The sequence below is a fragment of the Cercospora beticola genome, chromosome 4, assembly GCF_033473495.1.
Source record: "Cercospora beticola chromosome 4, complete sequence".
NCBI lineage: Eukaryota > Fungi > Ascomycota > Dothideomycetes > Mycosphaerellales > Mycosphaerellaceae > Cercospora > Cercospora beticola.
In genome coordinates, this window is record NC_088938.1 from 1,879,793 (window position 1) to 1,900,426 (window position 20,634).

At 53.3% G+C, this 20,634-nt stretch overlaps 9 protein-coding genes across 9 annotated transcripts; 2 read left to right on the forward strand and 7 right to left on the reverse strand.

The window, feature by feature from the left end:
* Nucleotides 1-829: 829 nt before the first annotated feature.
* On the reverse strand, nt 830-3,576 carry RHO25_006381 (uncharacterized protein; the record flags this gene model as incomplete). The annotated part of the gene is made up of 2 exons (XM_023597209.2): nt 830-1,693; nt 1,747-3,576. 2 exons carry the CDS (start codon nt 3,574-3,576, stop codon nt 830-832), a joined length of 2,694 nt encoding a protein of 897 aa, XP_023453080.1.
* Nucleotides 3,577-4,339: 763 nt separating this feature from the next.
* RHO25_006382 (uncharacterized protein) lies at nt 4,340-4,948 on the forward strand (the record flags this gene model as incomplete). The annotated part of the gene is made up of 1 exon (XM_023597211.1): nt 4,340-4,948. One exon carries the CDS (start codon nt 4,340-4,342, stop codon nt 4,946-4,948), a length of 609 nt encoding a protein of 202 aa, XP_023453082.1.
* An 894-nt stretch (nt 4,949-5,842) lies between these two features.
* Nucleotides 5,843-6,424, reverse strand: RHO25_006383 (uncharacterized protein; the record flags this gene model as incomplete). Its single annotated transcript, XM_023597210.2, has 2 exons — nt 5,843-6,238; nt 6,302-6,424. The coding sequence occupies 2 exons, from the start codon at nt 6,422-6,424 to the stop codon at nt 5,843-5,845; spliced, it is 519 nt and encodes a 172-aa protein (XP_023453081.1).
* A 3,237-nt stretch (nt 6,425-9,661) lies between these two features.
* RHO25_006384 (uncharacterized protein) lies at nt 9,662-10,834 on the reverse strand (the record flags this gene model as incomplete). The annotated part of the gene is made up of 3 exons (XM_023597212.1): nt 9,662-10,120; nt 10,176-10,433; nt 10,484-10,834. 3 exons carry the CDS (start codon nt 10,832-10,834, stop codon nt 9,662-9,664), a joined length of 1,068 nt encoding a protein of 355 aa, XP_023452841.1.
* A 713-nt stretch (nt 10,835-11,547) lies between these two features.
* On the forward strand, nt 11,548-12,027 carry RHO25_006385 (uncharacterized protein; the record flags this gene model as incomplete). Its single annotated transcript, XM_023597213.2, has 2 exons — nt 11,548-11,622; nt 11,671-12,027. The coding sequence occupies 2 exons, from the start codon at nt 11,548-11,550 to the stop codon at nt 12,025-12,027; spliced, it is 432 nt and encodes a 143-aa protein (XP_023452842.1).
* A 2,194-nt stretch (nt 12,028-14,221) lies between these two features.
* Nucleotides 14,222-14,920, reverse strand: RHO25_006386 (uncharacterized protein; the record flags this gene model as incomplete). Its single annotated transcript, XM_065602779.1, has 2 exons — nt 14,222-14,655; nt 14,755-14,920. The coding sequence occupies 2 exons, from the start codon at nt 14,918-14,920 to the stop codon at nt 14,222-14,224; spliced, it is 600 nt and encodes a 199-aa protein (XP_065458851.1).
* Nucleotides 14,921-15,105: 185 nt separating this feature from the next.
* On the reverse strand, nt 15,106-15,813 carry RHO25_006387 (uncharacterized protein; the record flags this gene model as incomplete). Its single annotated transcript, XM_065602780.1, has 1 exon — nt 15,106-15,813. One exon carries the CDS (start codon nt 15,811-15,813, stop codon nt 15,106-15,108), a length of 708 nt encoding a protein of 235 aa, XP_065458852.1.
* A 439-nt stretch (nt 15,814-16,252) lies between these two features.
* Nucleotides 16,253-17,539, reverse strand: RHO25_006388 (uncharacterized protein; the record flags this gene model as incomplete). The annotated part of the gene is made up of 1 exon (XM_023597216.2): nt 16,253-17,539. One exon carries the CDS (start codon nt 17,537-17,539, stop codon nt 16,253-16,255), a length of 1,287 nt encoding a protein of 428 aa, XP_023453085.2.
* A 629-nt stretch (nt 17,540-18,168) lies between these two features.
* RHO25_006389 (uncharacterized protein) lies at nt 18,169-20,124 on the reverse strand (the record flags this gene model as incomplete). The annotated part of the gene is made up of 2 exons (XM_023597217.2): nt 18,169-20,015; nt 20,079-20,124. 2 exons carry the CDS (start codon nt 20,122-20,124, stop codon nt 18,169-18,171), a joined length of 1,893 nt encoding a protein of 630 aa, XP_023453076.1.
* Nucleotides 20,125-20,634: the final 510 nt, after the last annotated feature.

A 20,634-nucleotide genomic window follows, 5' to 3' on the forward strand; every position in this document is an offset into this window, starting at 1 on the left:
ACACGTCGCGTGGACGCCATGTGCGCATGTCGTCGACCTCACAAATAGCGTATGAGAGGTCGACAGTCAACCTACTTGCAGATGCGATGGCACCCCCAACGTCGACCCCGCAAAAGTTCTCCACACTCATGTAACCATACTTTGTTCCCAAGAGGAAACAATCGGCACGTTCATGCGAGGTAAGACGGTAAGTAGCGGCAGGACGCAAATTGTGACTGAGTAGTAATATCAACAATCGTTCCATTCTCATTCGTATATGCAATTTTGGAGGTGCTGAAGCAGGCATCGTCGTTCTTTCGTACATTCGTGCTGGGGTATCTACAGCAAAACCCCACATGCGTATCAACTTCGAACGTGATTCGACAATTTGATAGAATGTGTCAGGATGCGGGGGAAAGGGAAGAAAACAGAGACTTTCAGTTGTCGAGGTGATGTCGACCAGCGACAGAATCTCGCACCTTGTTCGGAGCTCCCCAGCCAGTCTGGACCAAGCTTTGGGCAGCGTTGAACAGAAGGTTGTCAGGCTCCTCCGCACCGGAGTCTCCCAGCACGGGCTTTCCATGGGCGAGTGGCACGGCCTGGTCTCGCCGGCCTCGAAAGCACGTGATGACCTTTTCTAGTCGGAACCCGAGTGCGCCGAGTGGAGGATGATAGCGCAGCCGCTCCCTGCCTCTCAATAGTTCGCCGTCTCGCTACTCTCGCGTCCATCGTTGCTACGGTCGTAGATCTAACGATTTGAGGTTGGCAGTCTTGCATCTGACCGCCACATCCTCGGCCTGGTGGATTTCATGTCTATTCCAAGACACGAAGGCTGCTGTTGAGATATCGCTCAGCCACGGCGTTTCGACGTTGCATAGTGCGCATACGCCGAATGGTCCACACTTGCTTCCCTGTACCGCTTTTGACCATGTCCTGAGACATAGGCGCTTGTGAATGCATCTTGCCACATCACCGGAGTGACCATTGGCATAGCCGGCGGGCTTGTGTCCGGTATGACTGGGTTGGACACTGGAATCTGCTGCGCTCCGTACATCGCGTGTGTACTAATGGGAGAGGTCTGGTTCTGCATGATCGGTGCCGATGTGTGTTGCATACTAGCAGGACCTGGGGGCGTAGCTTGAGGCGGAGCACCACCGCCGAATGCTGCGTTCCACTGGTTGAATATGCCAGATGGATCCCAGACAGGCGTGTGTTGCTCATTGCTGATGACAGGCTCTAAGGCGTACCCGGTCTGTGCCGCTGATACTTGTTGCATGGCAGACGGCGCATATGGTGATGTCTGCGACAAATCATAATTCCCGTCGTGATGCGTCATCGATGGCCTCGCAGACAGGCCATGGCTGGCGCCACCATCAAAGGCAGTTGCATAGTTGACGCTTGCTGACATGGATTTCGAGTTGGCTGCATCGGCCATATTCCAGGTGGGCTGTGTCAGGACTCGGGCGTTCGTTGGATCCGAATTCGTGCTCGACGGCGTGGAGTGATTTTCCATAACCGGGCTCCTTAGGCCCAGAGTAGGTTTGAGTTCAAAGGGCTGAGTGACATCGGCACTGAAGGCCTCGCGGAGTGTGTTGATCTGAGCTTGCATCTCTGCATTGGCAGATGTGATACAATGCTCAAGCACGCGCATGTGGCGAGTGAAGTAGATGCGGGCTTGAGTGTTCAGCTTCGGATCTGGGCAGGTAATCGCGGCCTAGTATGCTGTCAGTGTCTTCAATCTCTGCGAAGATGTAAAAGTGAACGAACCAAGTGCAGCATCATGCATGTCAGCACACAATAGATCGTGAAGTTGACTCCACGAATCATGAACTGCAGGCCGTGGAACTGAAAATCGCGATAGAGAGCTTCTTGAATACGGCACATGAGCATGGCCGAGTTCAAGCAGATTTCCAGCTGGTCCTTCCAGCCAGGGTCACCTTTGGCTAACAGCGCCTGCAATTGTGGCCGATGATGCATAATAATGGTCAAATGATGATACACGTGAATGTAGGCCTTGTAATGATCTGCGCCGAGCCAAGGTGGGCTGCCATCATCACTGTATTGGAGCTGGAAATCGTTCGGTAGATTCTCTGCCCAAATTGGAAGATCTTCGTTATGTTGCACAAAACTTGGATCGAGAGCCCAGTCCTTCTTATATCGTTTCATGGTCTGCCACAAAATATTGGATTGCTTGATGTTCCTCACGGCCTGCGCGAGTATCGTCGATCTCCGGGATGCCAGATGTTCGAATGCATCAATGTCATTCGTTGGCGTTGGTAAAGCATATTGGACAGAATCGATGTCGACCGAAAAGTCTGATCTTCCCATTGGCGCGCCTGTGAGGATCTCGAGAGTGAACAATGTCTGCCAGATTCGCGTGCGCAGCATGCACTCAGTCCTGTTGTGATTGCATTTATTCGTGGTCCGGTGTTGCTCGTGGTGAATATCCAGCCCGAGATCAATGGCACTGGTGGTCATATACTTCACTGCCATCCACGACCGATAATAATAACCCCGTTTAGAAATACTCTCCCGTGCCTTCATCAGGATAATCATAGCCTGGATTGTATCGAGCCTGGGTACATCCTTGAAGCTTTCTTCATGTCTGCTTGCCAGTGCTAGCCATTTGCGTGATTCTACAGGCTGTTCGAGATATCGAGCCACGCACGCAAATATGGCCTCTAGGAGCAGCGGAGACATGCTATGCCGGTCCGTGCGCCATTTCTCCAGAAATGTCGCTCTGTGCAATACCGGGCAGTAAGGATGAATATGGTCAAAAAAATAATTGAAAAAGTATGTCGCCCGTTCGTCGGATGGCATCATTTCAGGTGGAATGCGGATCGTGGAGTCTGCCAATACTGACGCAGGAAGCACGACTTCCACCTCATCCATTCCGGGTGCGTCTGGTGCGAGCTGTGCACGTGTTATGTATGGAGCAGCAGAAGTGATGTCGATCTGGAGGTCGCCCATGGCACTGGAGAGCTCACGTACACCAGCTTCGATTTCCTGTGCATCGCCGCTGGAGGCTTCAGACACCTCTGTACCAGACCTGATGAAGCTTGGTATTTGGCCACCACTTTGCGGGTACTGCAGAGGCGTAGAGGTGCCGGCATAGAAATTGCCTTGAGGGTAGCTTTGCTGAGTCGGCCGGGTATTGGGTTGATGAGAGTATGTGTTCGATGAATATTCGGGCTGATATGCTGGAGCAGATGTGGGTGTTGTCGGAGGCACGTTGTTCGTCCATTCGTGCACCATCCGCGGCTGCGAAGAGACGCCATTTGGTTTCGTCGCCGCCGGACTGGTCTTGGGAAAGGTGGTGTTCTGGAAAGAAAAGGTCTGCTGGCCGGTGGCGCTGTCGGGCGTCTGGCAGTCATCGTCCTGGTCGAGAGTCGGCGGCACGCACTTGAGCTTCAGACGAATGCAGGCGCCGCAGGGCCATGGACCATTTTGCAGGGCGCCATCGCAGCGAATCTTGCGTTTTCGGCAGCCATCGCAGGCGCGCATGACCTTGAGGCGCTTGTGGCGGTTGTATTCGTCGACGAAGACATACTGCTTGGTATGCGCAGCGGGCGCCGGCGCACTCGTCGCGCTGTCCATGCCGACGGAAGAGCAGCTGTTTCTGGAGATGTTACCTGAAGAAAGTGCGGAACGCCGAAGAAGTGGATATCAATGTCATCGGGAGTTTAGTGTCCAAAGCTCACGCGCAGGATCCGAAGCCGCTGACAGGCATTCCGTTTCCTCGGGCGTTCATTCGGCGGGCAGGAGCAGCGGAGGGTGGAGGCAGCGAGGTTCCAGCAAACACAGCGACGGCGGGCATTCTTCTGGTGGAAAGGCGAGGAGGTGAGCAGGATGCTAAGAAGCCATGGCTGGCCGGCGGAGGGGTGTGCTGCCACAGCAGCAGATCATCCGAAGTCCCAGAAGACCCCTGCCCAATTTAGTGGCAGCTCTGCCAGCGGGCCTGCCGCTTCTACGCCACGCCACTTGGGAGCTCGGGAGGCAAGCACGTTGAACCCTCAGTTGCGACTCGTCAGCCGTGATCTTGTTTTGCGCTGCCGACCGGGCGACCGCTGTGGCCGCAGCGTGCAGCATGCACGGAAGCCTCTTGCTGGTGGGCCAGCAGCGTGCAGGGCCACGGAGTGTGCCGGCGGCGGCATCCACTCGCACGCCGCACGCCCATTTGCAAAGCTGCAACCCACCGGTTGACGTGCCTGTTGTAACGCCTGGCCTTGGCACCCGCCCACGACGTCCCTCGACTCGTTCGCCTCCGCCTCGCGGAACGTGCTGTGCCATCTTCCTCACGCCCAACTACGCAACGTACTGCGCGTCAGGACCTCTCCCGTAACATTCCACCGCCACCACCATGGACGCCGGCAAGGACAACGCGAATCCCACCATCATCAACCCAAACGACCTGCCGTCCCGCCGCCGCTCTACGCCCTCTGCAGCGAAGCCGCAAGGAATCTTCGATGCATTGGTGCCGCAGTACCCAAGCTTTCTCGACGCCGCGGCCGCGCGCGACGCTGAGGTCTTGTCTGATGTCTCAGATCCTGCCTCGTCAGACGACGACGAGCGCGAGGAAATAGACGAGCAAGAAGTTTACGACCTAATCTCCACCATCACCGACCCCGAGCATCCACTCTCGCTGGGTTCGCTGGGAGTCGTGAACCTGGAAGACATCAAGATTATCCCGCCGACTTCTCCACGGTCCCGCATTAGTTCTGTGCAGGTGCTCATCACGCCTACCACCTCGGCCTGTTCGCTGACCACCGTCATTGGACTCGGCGTCAAGGTTCGATTGATGAATGCCCTGCCTCCACGTTTCCGAGTGGACGTGCGCATTAAGGAGGGAACCTCTTCATCGGCAGACGAAGCGAACAAGCAACTCGGCGACAAGGAACGGGTGGCGGCCGCCATGGAAAATCGCAACTTGATCAACATGGTGAACCACATGTTATCCTCATGCCAGTAGAAGAGCCAGCCTTTAGCCTAGGGTTGCAACCTCGTGCGAGTGGAGCCGGTAGCGTCGAAACAAGCGATTCATCAATGCTCGGATAATACACGCCCAGGCGACGAAATATCCGAACGCGCAGATGCCTACCTACTACGGGTGCAGGACGTTTGCCATTCCCGTGCCGAACGAACTCCATGAATTGAACTCGCACTGCCACGCACATAGACATGGATGCATCAGGGGCACATGCTTGCTGAACGGTGCACAATCCGCACAATTAACAATGATTATCAATACAGCGAGCAACCAGGATATCGGACCCATCGAACGAGCCACGAGGCTTCACCGGCCAAGGGCATACAGGCCGAGGCACAGAAGCACGCACATGAGAGACATTCGTCGGACCAGCATCCTCTTTGGGCACTGTGATCAAAAGCGCGCAATTGGGCATCTGGACGCTCGGGCCCGGCGTCTCCACGGACAGGCTATAGACTTCTCGGCATTTGAGCACGAGCTTCGCTTAGATCGAGAGAGATGAAACCAGGGTTAGAGTGGAGCTGCATGGCTATGGCAACACGATACAAGAGAGCAAATCGAAGTGACGTTCAGTTAAGGTTCATAAGAGGACATGGCTGATGCTGTCTAGACAAGATGCGGACTGCTCGCTTCGCCTTGTTCGTGCCGTCTTGCCATCGCTACCTGCCCCTTCCAGCTTGATGAAACGCGCCAGGACCTTCTAGATGATGCACAAGTGTCTGTAATGCCACAAGTGTCTGTAATGCTCCCATGCCCACGCGCTCGCCAACTACCGAACCATCGTAGAATACCCACATGCTGTACTGGAAGCTTGATATGACACAACCTTGACGCCATGCATTCGCTCAAACGCAACACTGTTGAAGCACTGATCTTCTATGGGCGCGGTGCCTGAGGAGCGGTGCTCGACTCGCCCTGGTTCTCCGGACGCGGCGGGACTTGGTAATTCTGATCTGCCATAGCCTTGCTCGCCCCTTCTGGAGGATAATACGCAGGGGGCGCATCGCCGTGGTAAGCAGGGGGAGGATTCGGCGGCGGAGCATATCCGTGCATGGCGTAGCCTTGTGCATATGGATCAGGGCGGTACGGATAGGACTGCTGGTGCTGAGGCTGCTCGTAGCGCGCCGAACGCTGCACCATCCATCTGTGGTAGGCGAGAGGAGGTTGCCCCTTCTTCAGACGGCTTCGGGCGTGGCAGTATCCTCCGACGAAGTACAGCAGGATGATTGCGAGGATGACACATATCAATGCATACCTAACGGCATAGCCCGTCTGTCCGAATTGTCAGCAAATCTCCTTTGTGTACTTCACATCTTCCCACGCGGCAGCTCTTACATCCGACCACCACCAGCTTTCAGAATAGTCGTAGGGGTAAACATCGTCATCATCGCGCTTGTCGTTGATGCTGTCCTCGCGCTTGAGCACTTGTGCAGCTGTGAAGTCTCCCATCACGCCCATGATGTGTGGTCCGAGTCCCTGCGATCCTTCTTCCTCCACCTTTCTTCTTCCTTCTTGCGCCAGTAACGCCGAACTCTCGCGCGCCGAAACGGACGAACGCAATCACACTTAGTTCGTGCCGTCAATACCCGGGCAAAAGTTAGAGGTGAGATAGTTGTCACGGTAGCAGTAGTAAGCGCGACGCAGACGCAGGACTACTGCAGGTGCGGCCTTTCCTCACGGCCAGATTCGGGCTACAATCGCGACAGCTGCAGCAGGATCACAATTGCTACGACCAGGTCCGCGCGTGGGTGATGAGGAATAAACTTTGATCGGTCGTTGCAGGAGGTACGAATGCGAAGTGGGTGGTCTCTGGAGCGAGTGGCCTGAATTCGATTCGAAAGGGGAAAGGGTTTCGAGGTGTCGGAGGTTTAGGGCGGCAGGGAGGCCGAGGCACAGCGTCTTTCGTGCAGCGTGAATGGTGCTGCAGCAGGTTCCTGCAGGTATAGGCGGATGTCGGTGCACGGCGACAGGATTGCAGCGAAGGTCGTGTGTTGTGTGGGAGGATCTGTGAGGTGTGGAGAGATTGTTGTTTGTATGTGGTTGCAGCCGAGAAAGTCAAGAGCCTAGCCTCGCATCATCGACACAGCAAGCGCAGGCGGAACTTGCATGTTTCGGGATTTTGGTTCCTTCCATTTCACAATCTTCACTACTGATGTGCTGCAGGTCTAAACGTTGTAACCGACTTCACGAATGATTGATTGTCAGTGTCATTATCGAGCAAGAACTGTGTATACGAGGCTGAGCGAGCAGCGAGGCTGGAGTTCTGGACCAAGCTCCGCATCTCAGCGCCAACCTGGCTTGTCTTGTCAACCTTGCAACAAAGTACAAATCAAATTGTACAAGTACCAGCCCGACTCGGCCCTTTCCTGTCGTCCATGCGAATGCGATTTCGACCCAAATGGACATGGTGTCGGAACCTTGCCCACCTGCTGCCGACGACTGCTACACAACACCTCGGGCATCAATGGGATGTTCCACATTCATGCCCATAAACGCTCGTGCCCAAGTGTCGCGCATGTCGACATGCAGATGTAACCCACTTGATCGAACTTTCGCAGATCATCTGTTCTGCAACTTAGGGCTGACGACCAAGGAATGAAAAATCGAAGAGGCGCCGAACAAGCCACACCCAAGTACGTACTGTACAAGGACACCGCATTACACGGCCGACATGCGACGTTGCAACGCAAGTCTCACAATCAGCGTACAACGAAGAACTGTAGCGCAATTCTGCCTCCAATCAGTTTAACTTTTTTGATGCAACAAGAGAGCTGCCAGCCACGCGTCCTGTGGCGTTGCTGCGCAAAGGCAGGGTCCGGGATCAAGTTACGTGAGCGCGCATGCATAGAATTGTGATGGAAGAAGTCTATTTCGTGATGTTCTGCATGTGATGGGGCACGGCCTCGCCGACGTTGCTGGTGCAGAGGCCGATCTTAACATCTCTTCGAATATACTTCCTCAATATGGGCATGCGAGAGGCACAGCATTGCACTGCCATCAAGTCGATGAGACGAGAGTGGCGACTCAACTCGTCCGTGTTTCCTTCGGCGTTTGAGTGGTGCATGGCACAGGCATGAGGGATGTTGGGGATGCGCGATCTGAATTGCGAAATGCACTAGAAGGTCGAGGGTGTCATTTATGGAGGATTATTAACTATCGAAACATGGGTTCGTGAGAACTTGCGGGCCTCAGATCCGAGACATTAACACACTTTTGAGGATCGTGACGGAACGTCAGTTGCCTCAGATCTGGAAGGTCTTCTCGCATCGATACTAATCATCTCTGCGATTCTCACCGATCAAAGGATTCAAAAGACAGAAGGAGAGATGGCAAGCATCGCCAACACATTGCGAACAAGCTCTGGTCAGTCCGCTGGCATCCGCCCCGGCAAAACACCGAAATGTCCTCGAAACATCATGTCCTTGCTGATCAATGAACACCGCACGGTATATTCCTCCCGTATCATTCAACTCTGGTCCTCAAGACATATTCCTCCGCTGTGCGCGCTCAAAAAGCAGATCCACTAATGGTAATTTTGGAGAGCAAAGATTGTACCAATGTTCCGGCTTGGGAGGACTTGGAAGTCTAGCACAGTCGCCGTGATACGACAACTTGATCGAGCACGTGCGTACAAGTCCACATCGTCTGCCTATAGTGTGGATGCGTCAGCAGAAGTCAGTCATGTCTCGAGAATGTCTCCGAGGCACAGCAAACATGCCTAGGGCAAGCACATGAGCAAACATACCTACATTTCTCAGATGGAGATGCGATGGTTGACATGTCTTTGGAACGTCTCCTCGGCGCCCTCCCCGTCGACGCTAAGTGCAGCAGCGGCGAAACCTCTTCTGCTTTTTGCGAAAGCCTTACTCATAATTGTGTCTCCGGTCTTTGTCTGCCACACGATATGTCCCATACTCAACCCCAAAGGTAGGTCAGACCGACTACGTTTGGTGAAATATGTGCTTCTAGTTTGACCTCAACCAAGTCTCCGTAACGTATTTGTGCCCAGAGGCAGGCACAGAAGCAAAGCGTTCCCTCCTGTCTTTGGAGACAATCGTAACCGTTGACCTATCTCCGAATCATCTCTGCTACGCAACACGACCCGAGTTCAAGCGCATGAGCAGCCAAAACCGTCTGCCTTGAGAGGAAGAAGTGGTCACGATGCTTTCTCAGCCAAACCTTTACAACGCTATTATACCCGCGGCCAAGCTCGTGCGCAGAGAACTACTCATTCGTTCAGAGAAAAGAACCCTTCGCTCACGCCTCACGATTCATTTCATTGCCAATCCACGAGCTAAAGTGCTGCTGGCTATGCCGGATGTATCAACGCTGCTCCAATTCGTTACCATTTGAATGCAGTTCCCTGCAGCCTTTTGCTCCAAACCCATGCTCAGCAACAGGCCCGAAACCTAGCAGTAGCAAGCACAGCAATTCCGTTTTCTCCCAACTCAGCCAATTCCCTCCTCTGCTCCTGCCTCGCTTGGAGGATCTCCGAGCAAATGTGTCCGTAACTCTGCGAGCCGCACACGCAGGTCCAAATCCTGGGTTGACTGCGAGGTGGCTGTGAGCGGAGTGATTTTTCCAGAGAGATGAGAGAGACTCTCGAATTATCTGACGCAGAAGAAGACAATGAGTCAGCTTCCTGGGGTCCTTTTTCGCCGTGAAAGTGAGGGTTTTTGCTGCGAGGGTGAACACTCACTTTAGCTTGGACTTCAAGCTCTCCCTCATTTCGTTGACCATGTGATCAGGCCAAGCTTTCGCAATCTTCTCGTCCTTGTTCTTCGGGGAGTCGGTCTTGAGGGTCAGCGCCTGCTTGCCGAAGCTCAGGATATCGACACCGGCTTCCTTGTTGCCCTTGGCCGTTCCCATTGCTCGGAAGAACTTGTGTGCATCGCCGAAGAGCGCTTTTGCGGCTTTCTGCGGATCACCCTCACTGAAGACCCCGCTGTCGAAGTGAACGCGTGTGAGGTTCTTGCATTCGGCAAGAACGTTCAGGGCAGTGCGGGCAGTTGCCTTCTGGTAGTTCTTGATGACGACGCTAGTGATACGCTGCCGGACGGCCGGGTCGAGTTGAGAGAGGAAATCCATGACACTGGAGCTTCCATCGAGGCGGATAGGGATCGAACAGAAGATTTGCACGGCCTCTGCGTAAACCTTCCGCAAAAAGTTAGCTCTCATTTCACCGTGGTCGCTCCACCTGGTGCCATACCTCCTTGTTGACTGCGAGAAGCCCGACGCGATTCTTGCTGTCGTTCGAGTATGTCTTGGCATACATGTCGCTGAAAAAGAGCCCACCCTTTCGCTTGCCGTCCACCTGGATTGGGTCGTCCACGCCGCCTCTGTTGGCGAAGTAGAATCTGTAGATGCGGGTGCGAATCTCAGGCTCGAGCTTGAGAAACGCGAAAGGCTTCGCTGGTCGGACGAGGATAGCCTGGCAGCCTTCATCGGGGCCTTCCGTGAGCATGAACTGTAAAATAGTCAATGTCAATGTCATTCAGTATTTTGATGCGGCCGTACCGTCTTGAGAATGACGAATTTGTCTGCGCTTTCCAGCCTAAGGAGCTTTTCAAACCCATTGCCCTTCTTCTTCGGCTCTGCCACTGGCTCTTCGTTGCTGACGCTGACATCAATAGACACAGTCGCCAGTGAATCTGGGTCACGCTTCAGTGGCCCAAATTCGACTGTCTGACTCTGTTTTTTGGGCGTTTTCTTCGACGGAGTGGCAGCCAGCTTCGGTGGCTCAGCTTCCGACTTGATATCGGAGTCAGGCTCTTTCTTCGATTTCGGCTTCTGCTTGGATGGAGTCGACGGCCACTTGTCAGTCGCCTTATCTGCGGCCTTGGCCTTCTGCGCGTTTTTCGGAGGCATGGTGTTGGGATGAGGAGTGAGAACGGTCACACAGCTTGTCTCTGGCTGGTCAACAGAGGCCGAACTCGCGGGTATGGAGAGGTTGTGAAGGAGAGAAGTGACAATGGGCTGGAAGCAAAGAAATAGTTGTGGTGGGGGTAGCAGTGAGGTCGGAAGTGAGAGCTCATCTGCCGCTGCAGCCTACCTTTCCAGCCAATGGCAGCGCTTCTGCGTAATGCATTCATGTGAATGAAGTGAAGTGAAGCTCAACGGTCGAGTCTCGGGAACTGCTAATGATCTGATTCTTCTGCTGGGTGGCTTTCGTGAGCTTGGAAGAGCGTTCGGATGCAGGATATATGAGAGTCTACTGTTCCAATATGACTATGTTCCATCTCTGACTCTGACTCCAGAACGTCGTGCCCGCCGCCGTGCATGGCTCTCAGAGAGACACTTGATTTGCTTCAGCAGCGGAGAGTACTGTTCGGCCGTAATCCCTTGCCCATATCGAATGTATGCCAGCCGAGAGCACAACCTGTTTCTATGCAGACTTGATGCAATGCAATGAAGTAGCTCGTTGGTCTGATTGTGAAGCTGAAGAAGGAAGTGCATGTGTGGTCGACCGATGCCAAGCATTCCCGGTCAAGGCGCGTGCAACCACGCGACTGCGCGACTGTCGCTTCACATTCGAGCTCCATCACGCCAATTCTCAGCAAACCCACAAACTTTATCGCACAATGGCAGAACCGACAGCAAACGGCACACCGCCTGCGAATGGTGATATCGAGATGAAAGAGGAACAACCCGCAGAAGTACGTGCCCTGCTCAGCCGTCCGCACCCACTTCTGACCACCTCACAGACACCTTTGAACACTATTCAACAAGCAGACCCGACAGACCCGAACCCTCCGCCGCAGCGTTGGACCGACCAATCGCTGCAACCCCACGGACCTCCCGATCATCTTGCGAGCATCGCGCCAGGCGTGGCCACTCCTCCAGCAGGCGCAACAACGCGGCCAGGTTCAATGCCTCCTCAACCTTCAGCCCGGCCAGAGAAACCAGTCGCGCATGGTGGTCCAACCAGGCAATATCTCAATACAAATGTCACGCCGCACTTGCTCGAAGGAATGAAGTACTTGGCTGTCTACGAGCCCGAGAAGCCGCTCGAATGGCTGTCGAATTTCTTGAAGGAAAGGAGCAAGGAGGTGGAAGGTTGAGAGCTGCGCAGTTGGAATAGCACATGGCTCGAAAGGCAGATGGAATAGGTTTCTCGTCTGCGCACGCATCGTGCGCCTGCTTAGAACGAGCAAGAGAGGAAGAGCGCTTCCTGCGCATATCGTTTCGCTGTGGCAATGCTTTGGCGACACGCCCTGGACGCCTCGAACGTAAGTCCTGTGGCTGCTGACCCGATTGTCACGACTCGCAATTCTGACTGCCCTTGCTCCTCAGACGCCGTTCGACCCTGCCCTTTTGCAAGATAGACCTACACGGCGTACGCGAGGACAGCGCTATGAACAACGCATGGGTTGCCTAAGAACAGCTGAGAACCAATGATCTCTCTGCTGGCCCTTTACAACGAGTGTTGGAGAGTTGCAGATCTGTCTGTGCTGTACCAATGATACATGCTTCAGGACCTGAGGATTGATCACCGCAAAGCTGAGTAGCACATGCGCAGGGTACAGTAGCACGAGGCGATCACGGCAGCTTCCGAAACATCAATTTCGTCGTATGGCTCGGAACAGTACGGTGGTCAGACATATGCAAATTGACTGCACCAGTATGTCTCACTGTCTGCGCAGTGTGTGACAACTGTGAAGCAAAAGGCGTGCAGCGAGGTGTTGCAAGAAAGCAGGAAAAATCATGTTCATCATAATCAAGTCGAACAAGCCTCGATCCTAGCTGAAGTGGCTTGGCGGTACCGTAATACAGGATGCAAGCCAGCGAACAGTATTTCTCCTTTCTGTCAAAATCCAACATCAAGTCGCCGAATATCAGCATCCTTCGATCAGCGTGTTGGAAAGTCCTACACCTGACGAATGGCATGCCCGACTTCCCAGCTTTTGGGACGCAAAGGATGTGGGATCCGAGCTTCCGCAGCGCACCAGGACCCCAGACCCACCTTTGTCAGCTGCAGATCTGTCCTCAGCTGGCACCACCATACCAGAAAGCGATTCACGCGCTCACTAGCTTTTGTGCGCGCATGGGGCTGCTGATCAAAGACTGCCCCAACCACGAATCGCCTTTCATGGTTGTGCGTCAAGACGATCGACCATGCCCATTAGGTTTCAACTCTCAGCATGTGAGGTGCGTGGTATGCGCGTTAGAGGGCTGGGGCTGGCAAGTGGAAAGCTCGGTGAGCGAGGATTATATATATATCTGTCTTGCCCGAAGTTTTGTGATATTAGGCTTGCCGGTTCACGCGTGCTACTAGTGATGACACATCTTGATCAAGGGACACTAGTAATAACATAATAGACCTCACCTCACCTCATCACCACGTTTCTTTCATCGCATCGCCTCGGCGCGATCAGAAACCAACAACAGCAACAAGAAGAGGCATAAGACCTACCCTGCCAAGAATGAACGTCTATCCACTTCCACCATACCAGCGCGTCAATCTTTCGTTCCCTTTCCAACATCACAAGAAACAAAAGACTCCCAAGATGCCGTCCTCTCGATCATGTTCCTGGCGACTAAAAAAGAAGGTCGACGTTGATGCCGAAACAAGACGAAACACCCATCTCAACAGCCTGCCTACAACGAACTATAGCGAAAAGCACTCCGGCAGCGAGCGATCCCTACGCTCTACAAGCACAATGTCCAGCTTACGAACAAGCAATTCTGTTCAAAGTGGCACTGCATCAGCGAACAATTCACTCAAGTTGTCTGAGACAGCAACTTCATCTACATCGCGAAAGAGTGGATGGCTGAGGAGAGTGTTCTCATCTTCGTCTTCTGGTTCGGGTACTTCTTCTCCTGGTGATGAAGACGAAGGCAAACGAGCATACTTTACCAAGAAGGAGAAGAAAGATCGTCCAAGGAAGCCAATTGAGGATGAAGATGATTACGACTATGAGCGGGAAATACATAACGAGCAACGTGCGGCATGGAGGCAGTTGTCGATGGGGTACGCGAGTGTTGGTGTACCTTTCATTTTCTGAGTCGGGTCTGCTTTTCTCATTGTCAGAGAGGAATGGAGTAGGGGGAAATCTGGTTTCTTTGGTGCTGATAGATGGCGTTCAAGCGGCGAGAAAGGGAATACCCAGAATGATACAGGATGTCATTTGCGTTACTATAGGCTCGTAGATCCATTCATTGGATCATTTCTTTTGTAACATACACCAAATACCAAGCAAGATTCTTGGTTTCCAATTCCGTTCAACATACAAAAATCACTAGATCGAATGAAATTCAATTCCACGTCCAACCATTTTCCAATTCCCAAACCCCGTACTCTTCCAGGTTATCTGGAAGTGGCCAAGGACGGGACACAGCTTTAAGTCGCTTGACACGAATGCAATTCAGACCTGGTAAGCCAGCCGATCTCAGGGTTCCTAATGTCTCCTCCATGATTCTACGCCCTACGGAGTCCTTTGTGTTAAACCCTCGCCTTGCGTAGACGAAGATCTGACTTTCTTTAAGGTTCGAACAATCGGTTGTCTCGACGACTCTTTTGATCCATTTGCAGTTCTTCAGGTTTTCCTCGTAGGTAATGTGTTCGCTGATGGGATAAGAATCGTTCGGGTTTGGTAAGTAGTTCAACACAATGTTGATGGTGATTTTTTGTATATTTCGAAGATGCTGAATTTCGCTCGGAGGCTGTAGGGAGCGAAAAGGTCGATGGCCTGGATATGTTAGCATTAAGTTTGAACCGAGCCGTCTGCGTGTGTCTAGATATTCTTCGGAAAATGCTTTGCTGATGCGTAGAAGATAGGGTTTGATACAGCCTTCGAGGACCGCTTCGATAGGATTGTCATGCGACAGAGGGGCGATTTCTGTCTTGTGGTTGAAGAGGTCGTTGTAGACCATGTCACGCATCTCGCGCGGAAGGCCGAAAAAGTCGTAAGTCTTGTGCTCTTGAGTGTCGGATTGTGCGTTCGGCGGATCCATATTGGCTCGATTGGAGGTGAGCTGTTCATGTGTTGTGTGTCGTGTGCAGACTCTCTCAGGTGGCAGGCAGTGGTTTATATAAAACCCGATAAAAGCCTGGAAAATGTGGCCTCAAGCAAATTTGCACACTGGTACGCTCGAAAGCGTACCAGAAACCCAACACTCGCACTGCTTTCCTCTCAGACTCATCTCCAGTCCCACCCTCCTTCCGCCGTCCATTTCCCGTACTGCCCGCATTTCCTTGACGCCTTCGTCGTATCGTCTTTTTTCCCAAAGCTCACCACGCGGATCAACGACAATCCTGGCAAGCGCAGCTGCGTCAACCTGTCCAACATTGCTCCCACAGGCGCCCGAACCCGAGGATCCTGCATATTGATCTTTCGCTCCGTGAACACCCTAATCTCAGTATCTTCGACGCCTAACGCAGCCCACAGCATCGCAGCCAAACGTAGCCATACAGTATTCCCGTAGAAGTTCAGGCTATAAAGGAATTGACCAAGTGTCCTGGGACCACCGAAATGACGGGCATAGTGCAGAAATACGTTGACGGTGACTTTCTTGATGTCTCTGAGATATCTTCCCACGGCTGGGAGACCGAAGCGAGGTAAAGGTGGCCGGCGACTGATGTGCGTCAAGACAAGCGTTTTCGTGACGCGTTTGAATCTTGGTAGATACTCTTCAGAGAACTGTTTATTGATGCGTAGGAGATGTGGTTGCTGTTGTCCTTCCAGGGTGACCCATTCCCCATGTTGTTGCGAGAAAGAGCTTGAACAAAATTCTGTCTTATGATTGGCGAGGTGGTCATAGATCATATGGCGCAACTCGAGTGGGAGGTTGAAGAAGTCGAAGATGCGGCGCTCTTCAGGAGGCAGTTCTGCGCTTTTGGACGCCATCTTGAGGTTGATGGCAACGACTTGTCGATGCGTGTAAAGGTCGGTTGTGCTTGGGGTGTAGAAAAATGTCGTCGGAGCCTCAGACAGAGGACTTGCCAAGAGAGTTGTCGTATTCGGTAAACCCCCAAGCCTACCACAAGTCCAGTGAAGCCTGTTACCTCCACTCTTGAAGTGATTGGCAAAGGCTTAAGAGTGACCCCACCAGCAGTACCAACTTCGTCTTCAAAGCACCAGCCCTTCACGGATCATGCTTTCCTGGCTTCTCGGCGCCATCAGTCCCAATGAACAACTCATACGGGATTCCCTTCAACCTCTTCACCTCGACCTTCTTCCCTTGCCTCTCCAGCACCTTCGTCTCGAACGGCTCCGGCTCGTATGCAACCTCCCTATACCTTCTGAACATCTCCCTCCAATAACACGCCTCCGCCGCAGGAGTCAATTATCTCTCCCTGAACATCTGTACCGAATTCTCAATAATCCTCCTCGTCTCCTCCGGGTTGCCCAGATAATGTTGTACCTTCTCTTCTAAATCCGACCAATCCCTCTTCACACTCACAATATTTTGCTCCGGCCCCTCAGCCTTCAACAAATGATGATAAAAAGTCACAAATTCCAACTCATGCACCACCGCCACATTATCGCAACTGAGCATATATTTCATTCTTCCAGACCAACTGTGTCCTTCTGTGTACGCAGCGAATAGATATCGACAAAAGTCCTCGATATCTAGCCACCCGCCCTCCAAATCTGCCCATGGTTGTCCTTTCCCAGTTTGCAGTAACGCGCCTCGAAGTTCAGGATTGATATGTCGATTTCCTCGCCAGACGATCTGAGGGATTTTCTGTTCGATCGGACTATCGTGTGAAGCGGCTCGTCGTCGCGCATCCTGATACGCGTTGTGAATGGGGATCCACGCCCAGAAATTGAAATCCGGCATAAGCCACATGCGCTCGTCTTTGTGACTAGAGATTCTGCGATCGAAAGTCCAAGCTGTGTGGGTGTCACTTTCACCATCGGGTAGTTCCACGTGATCGTTTACTGCGATGGCGAATTCGATGTTGGGAATCGTTCCGCCTCGTGCTGTGGCTCCGAGCAATGCGCGGTGGATTTGGCTGAGGGTGAAAATGACTCTGCGCGCATCGTGGCGGTCTTTGTAGTGGTGAGTATCTCTTGTTTCGAGGATGCGAAGTTCGTTCTCGTAGATTAAGGCGCGAAGCCCGCCTTTGCCTGTCCAAGAGACGTTGGTGTCTTGAGGACTGATTTTGTGGTTGCGGCTTTGCCAATATTCGACACTTCGATCGAGTTCGTGGTAGAGTTGAGGGAAAGCGAGTGAGCATTCAGAAGGGCTGAGCGCGTGGTTGCGAGCGTCGCGGGAAGAGTTGAATGACCAGGTCTGGGTCACTGGTGGTGAGTGAGCTGGTTGTGATGGGTATGAAGTCGGCTCTGCGTCTGTCTCGATATCATTGTAAGTATCGTCGAATATGCGGTTGCTGTATTCTGTCTGCTGTGTTGATGTCGACAAATGCGACCTCCATTTCGGAAGCAATGTATCTCTGTTGCCAAAGATAAGGAAAAGTTGAAGAACGATGAAAACTGAAAGGAGAACAATTGACAATCGCGACTGAAGGAGAGAAGTGGCCTGCATTGCAACACCGTTTGCGCGACAAGCTGAAGAGGATGGCAGAAAAGTGCGAGCTTCGTGCTTTCTGTGATTGACTGTGATCATCTTAACGGATCGCTTAGTTTGACCTATGTGGCCGATGGCGCACTGTGGCACCTTAGGAAGCCCTTACACAGTTAGAGCGACACTAACCCAAGGGGCTCGACCCGCCTAGACGTGAAAATGCTCACCAAGCGTCGCCTCGGTAGGTCGACCAGTGACACGCAAACAGCATGACGAGTAATGAACGTGTGCGATGTGCGATGTCGCGTCTATCTGTGGCAGAAATTCGGCTGGCTGCAAGGCTCCGCATCCACGGGTCTAAGGACCACATTCCGACACTCCACAGAATGCTTGGACGTTTCAGAATCGGCTGCATCGATGCGGCGATGTGATCGTTGCTTTGTTCAATTGTATGTAGATAATCTGTACGCAAATAAACTTCCTCGAGGGTCATTGATGTATGAAGAAACGCCTTCCATGCCTTGCAAACGCCTCTCATGCCCAACGCCTTGCTAATTTGGCAATAATTGGTGTCCTGTGTGTCCGTATCCCAGGGTATCTGTGACTGTGTTTGGCCGTTATTGTTGTGTCGCCACATCAGGTCTATGCCCGAATGCATATATGGCTGGATGAATAGTGTAGCACCGACCTCGGTCACTGCAACAATCCATTTGAGCTTTTGACTGGAGGCATCAAAGTGATGTTACCCTCGGAGGCTGTGCACCGTTGGGCAAAGCTTTCTTGGGACGCAGGTTAATGACAGACTCCAGCTCGCGTAACATGCTTGTGTTTGCATCACGCTGCGCGCGCAGCTCTTGCTGCTTGGCGCGCTGTTCATTCATCTTTGCGATGCGCTCTTCACGCGAAACGAGGCTTTGGCGTTGCCTAGGCATGGCGATTGCCTCGAAGACCATCTCTTCCTCGTCCGATGTGGCATTGAGACTGGAGCGCTGACTTTTGCTTCCTTCTCCATTGAGTACTTTCAGAGCATCGGCTGGGCCGTCTGAGATCTCGTCGACAGCTGTCAGACCCCCAAGGCTGGACACAGGCGAACGAAGTCCACTCGAAGCCATAGATATGCGTCGCTCATGGCGTGAGATATTCGCCTGCAGCGACTGCTTCCCAGCCTCCCAAGCTTCCAGCAGTTCTCGCAGGTCGGTGCCGATGGCATCGTACTGTGCCATAAGCGTGGGACCAAGATCGGTGAGATCTTCTGACTGCTCGATGGATTTGTTGGTTTCCTCGCGCAGGATCTGCATCTTCGCCTGCAAACCACGAATGCCAGTGCCGAGAGCACTGATCTTGCGGACCTGCCCTCGCATGCGCTCTCTGTGGGGAGTGTTGGTAGCTTTCAAAGCGGGCGAGGCCATACTGAATGATTCCATTTCGCTGAGAATCAGGCGTATGCGCTCTGCTGATCCAGCAACTGCCTTGCTCAGCTCTCGCATGATGTGCGTCGCCGCGCGCCAACGAGCGAAGTCCAGCTTACCGCCATCAGCGCCCAGCGCCATGAGTGAACATAGCGTTATCCTACGCAGGACACAAGCTCGGTAGCTCAGTACTCGCAACGACTTCAATGATTCTGGATCCTCCTCCAGAACTCGAAGTGCATCTGGACCGGTTGACTCCCTGGCGTCTTGACTACTGATATCATAAACTTCGAAGTATTTTTCGAGATCATCTTCACGAATCAATGCAGCCAGCGCGGTGTAAGCTTTGATGGATGCCGGGATAGTCGTGGCGTATGCTTTGTGTAAGGCGACACGGAGTTTGGCGCATCGTCTGGCCGTCCCCGTCTCTTCGATTCGTGAGGCAGGCGGCAGAGGCGTGCTCAGCCTGTATCCCTTCGAGACCAGCTCAACTTCTTGGATAAAGGACAGAGAAGAACTTGATGAGAGCTCGAAAGCTTGCCAGTTGGTGGTCATTCCTGTCGCGGCATCGACCGCCTCGTGCCGCAAGCTCTCCAACCATTGTCTACGCATGTACCCATAGCCAGCAAACAAGGCCAATGCAATAGCTCCTAGTAGTAATGCTGCCCGGCTTCTGCTCACTCGGCGAGTACGTAGCCAGTCGATGAAGTAGACTACAGCGAAGGCTACAGCGGCCGCCGAAAGTGCGCCAACCACGTTGGCTGTATCCTCTGCAATTGCGGCCTCTTTCGACGAGCCTTGCAGACCGAAAGTAGTGGCCAATGCAGTGGCCGGTGCCAATGACCCATGATCCAAATACTCGTTCAGCAGCTGCGATGCTACGATGGTGTAACGGAAATGCTCGAGAAATTTGGCGTTATCTGAAGCCCCCAGCCTCGAGTTGACTGCCGAGGACCAGGCATGATGCGCTCGCGTGAACGCACTCCTAGGGGATTGCTTGTCTTGCGGAGGAGACTGGAGCTGCGGGATGCGGATACGTGGAAATATGGGGCCTTTCGCAGTCGGCGCAAAGGCTGCCTCGCTGGAGGAGTCGTTCTGGTCCGGCGTATGCGGTGGTCGAATGTCGTCGGACGTGCGACTGTCGTTGTCGAAATCGAAGGTGCCTTCACCTGTGTCGCGTCAGTTCTCCTGCCCTGTGCTGAAGAGGGACTCGGTCGCGCTAGTTGTCGCACCTTCCAGATAGGCGGCCAGAGGGCTGTCGGCGTGTATGGTCTCCATGCATGCAGCGGACTATCTCAATACCACATGGTCGCTGAAGATGCCACGCAATTGAACGGGGATGGAGGACCGACGTGCCGCCTACTTGCAATTCGGCCACGCGTGGTTGCCGTGGAACATGAAGATGGACAGCCGTTGAGATTGACCGTTGGACACACCGGCAGAAGGAAAGCACACAAAATGGCAAGGGAAAACAGAAATGAGTGTGATGGACACGCCTGGAAGGGAGGTGCCTGGCAGTCAGTAGTGAGAGTAGTTCGTGGCCGGACGTCAGCTGTACGACGCGGATCGACTGTGCCTCCTGACTAGCGTCATCTGCCGACATGGATGAGCCTCCGCGTCTGCAGCGAAGTCATCTCGAACGCCTGTCGCGAATCTGCGCCTTGCCATCGCGACATGTTCGCGGGAGGCTGCTTCCCTTCAGCTGCGAGCGCATCACTACAACTTCACCTCACGCGACCAGGCAGGCAGCTGAAGTGCAGTGCGACGCATGACGAATCTCAGCTCAGC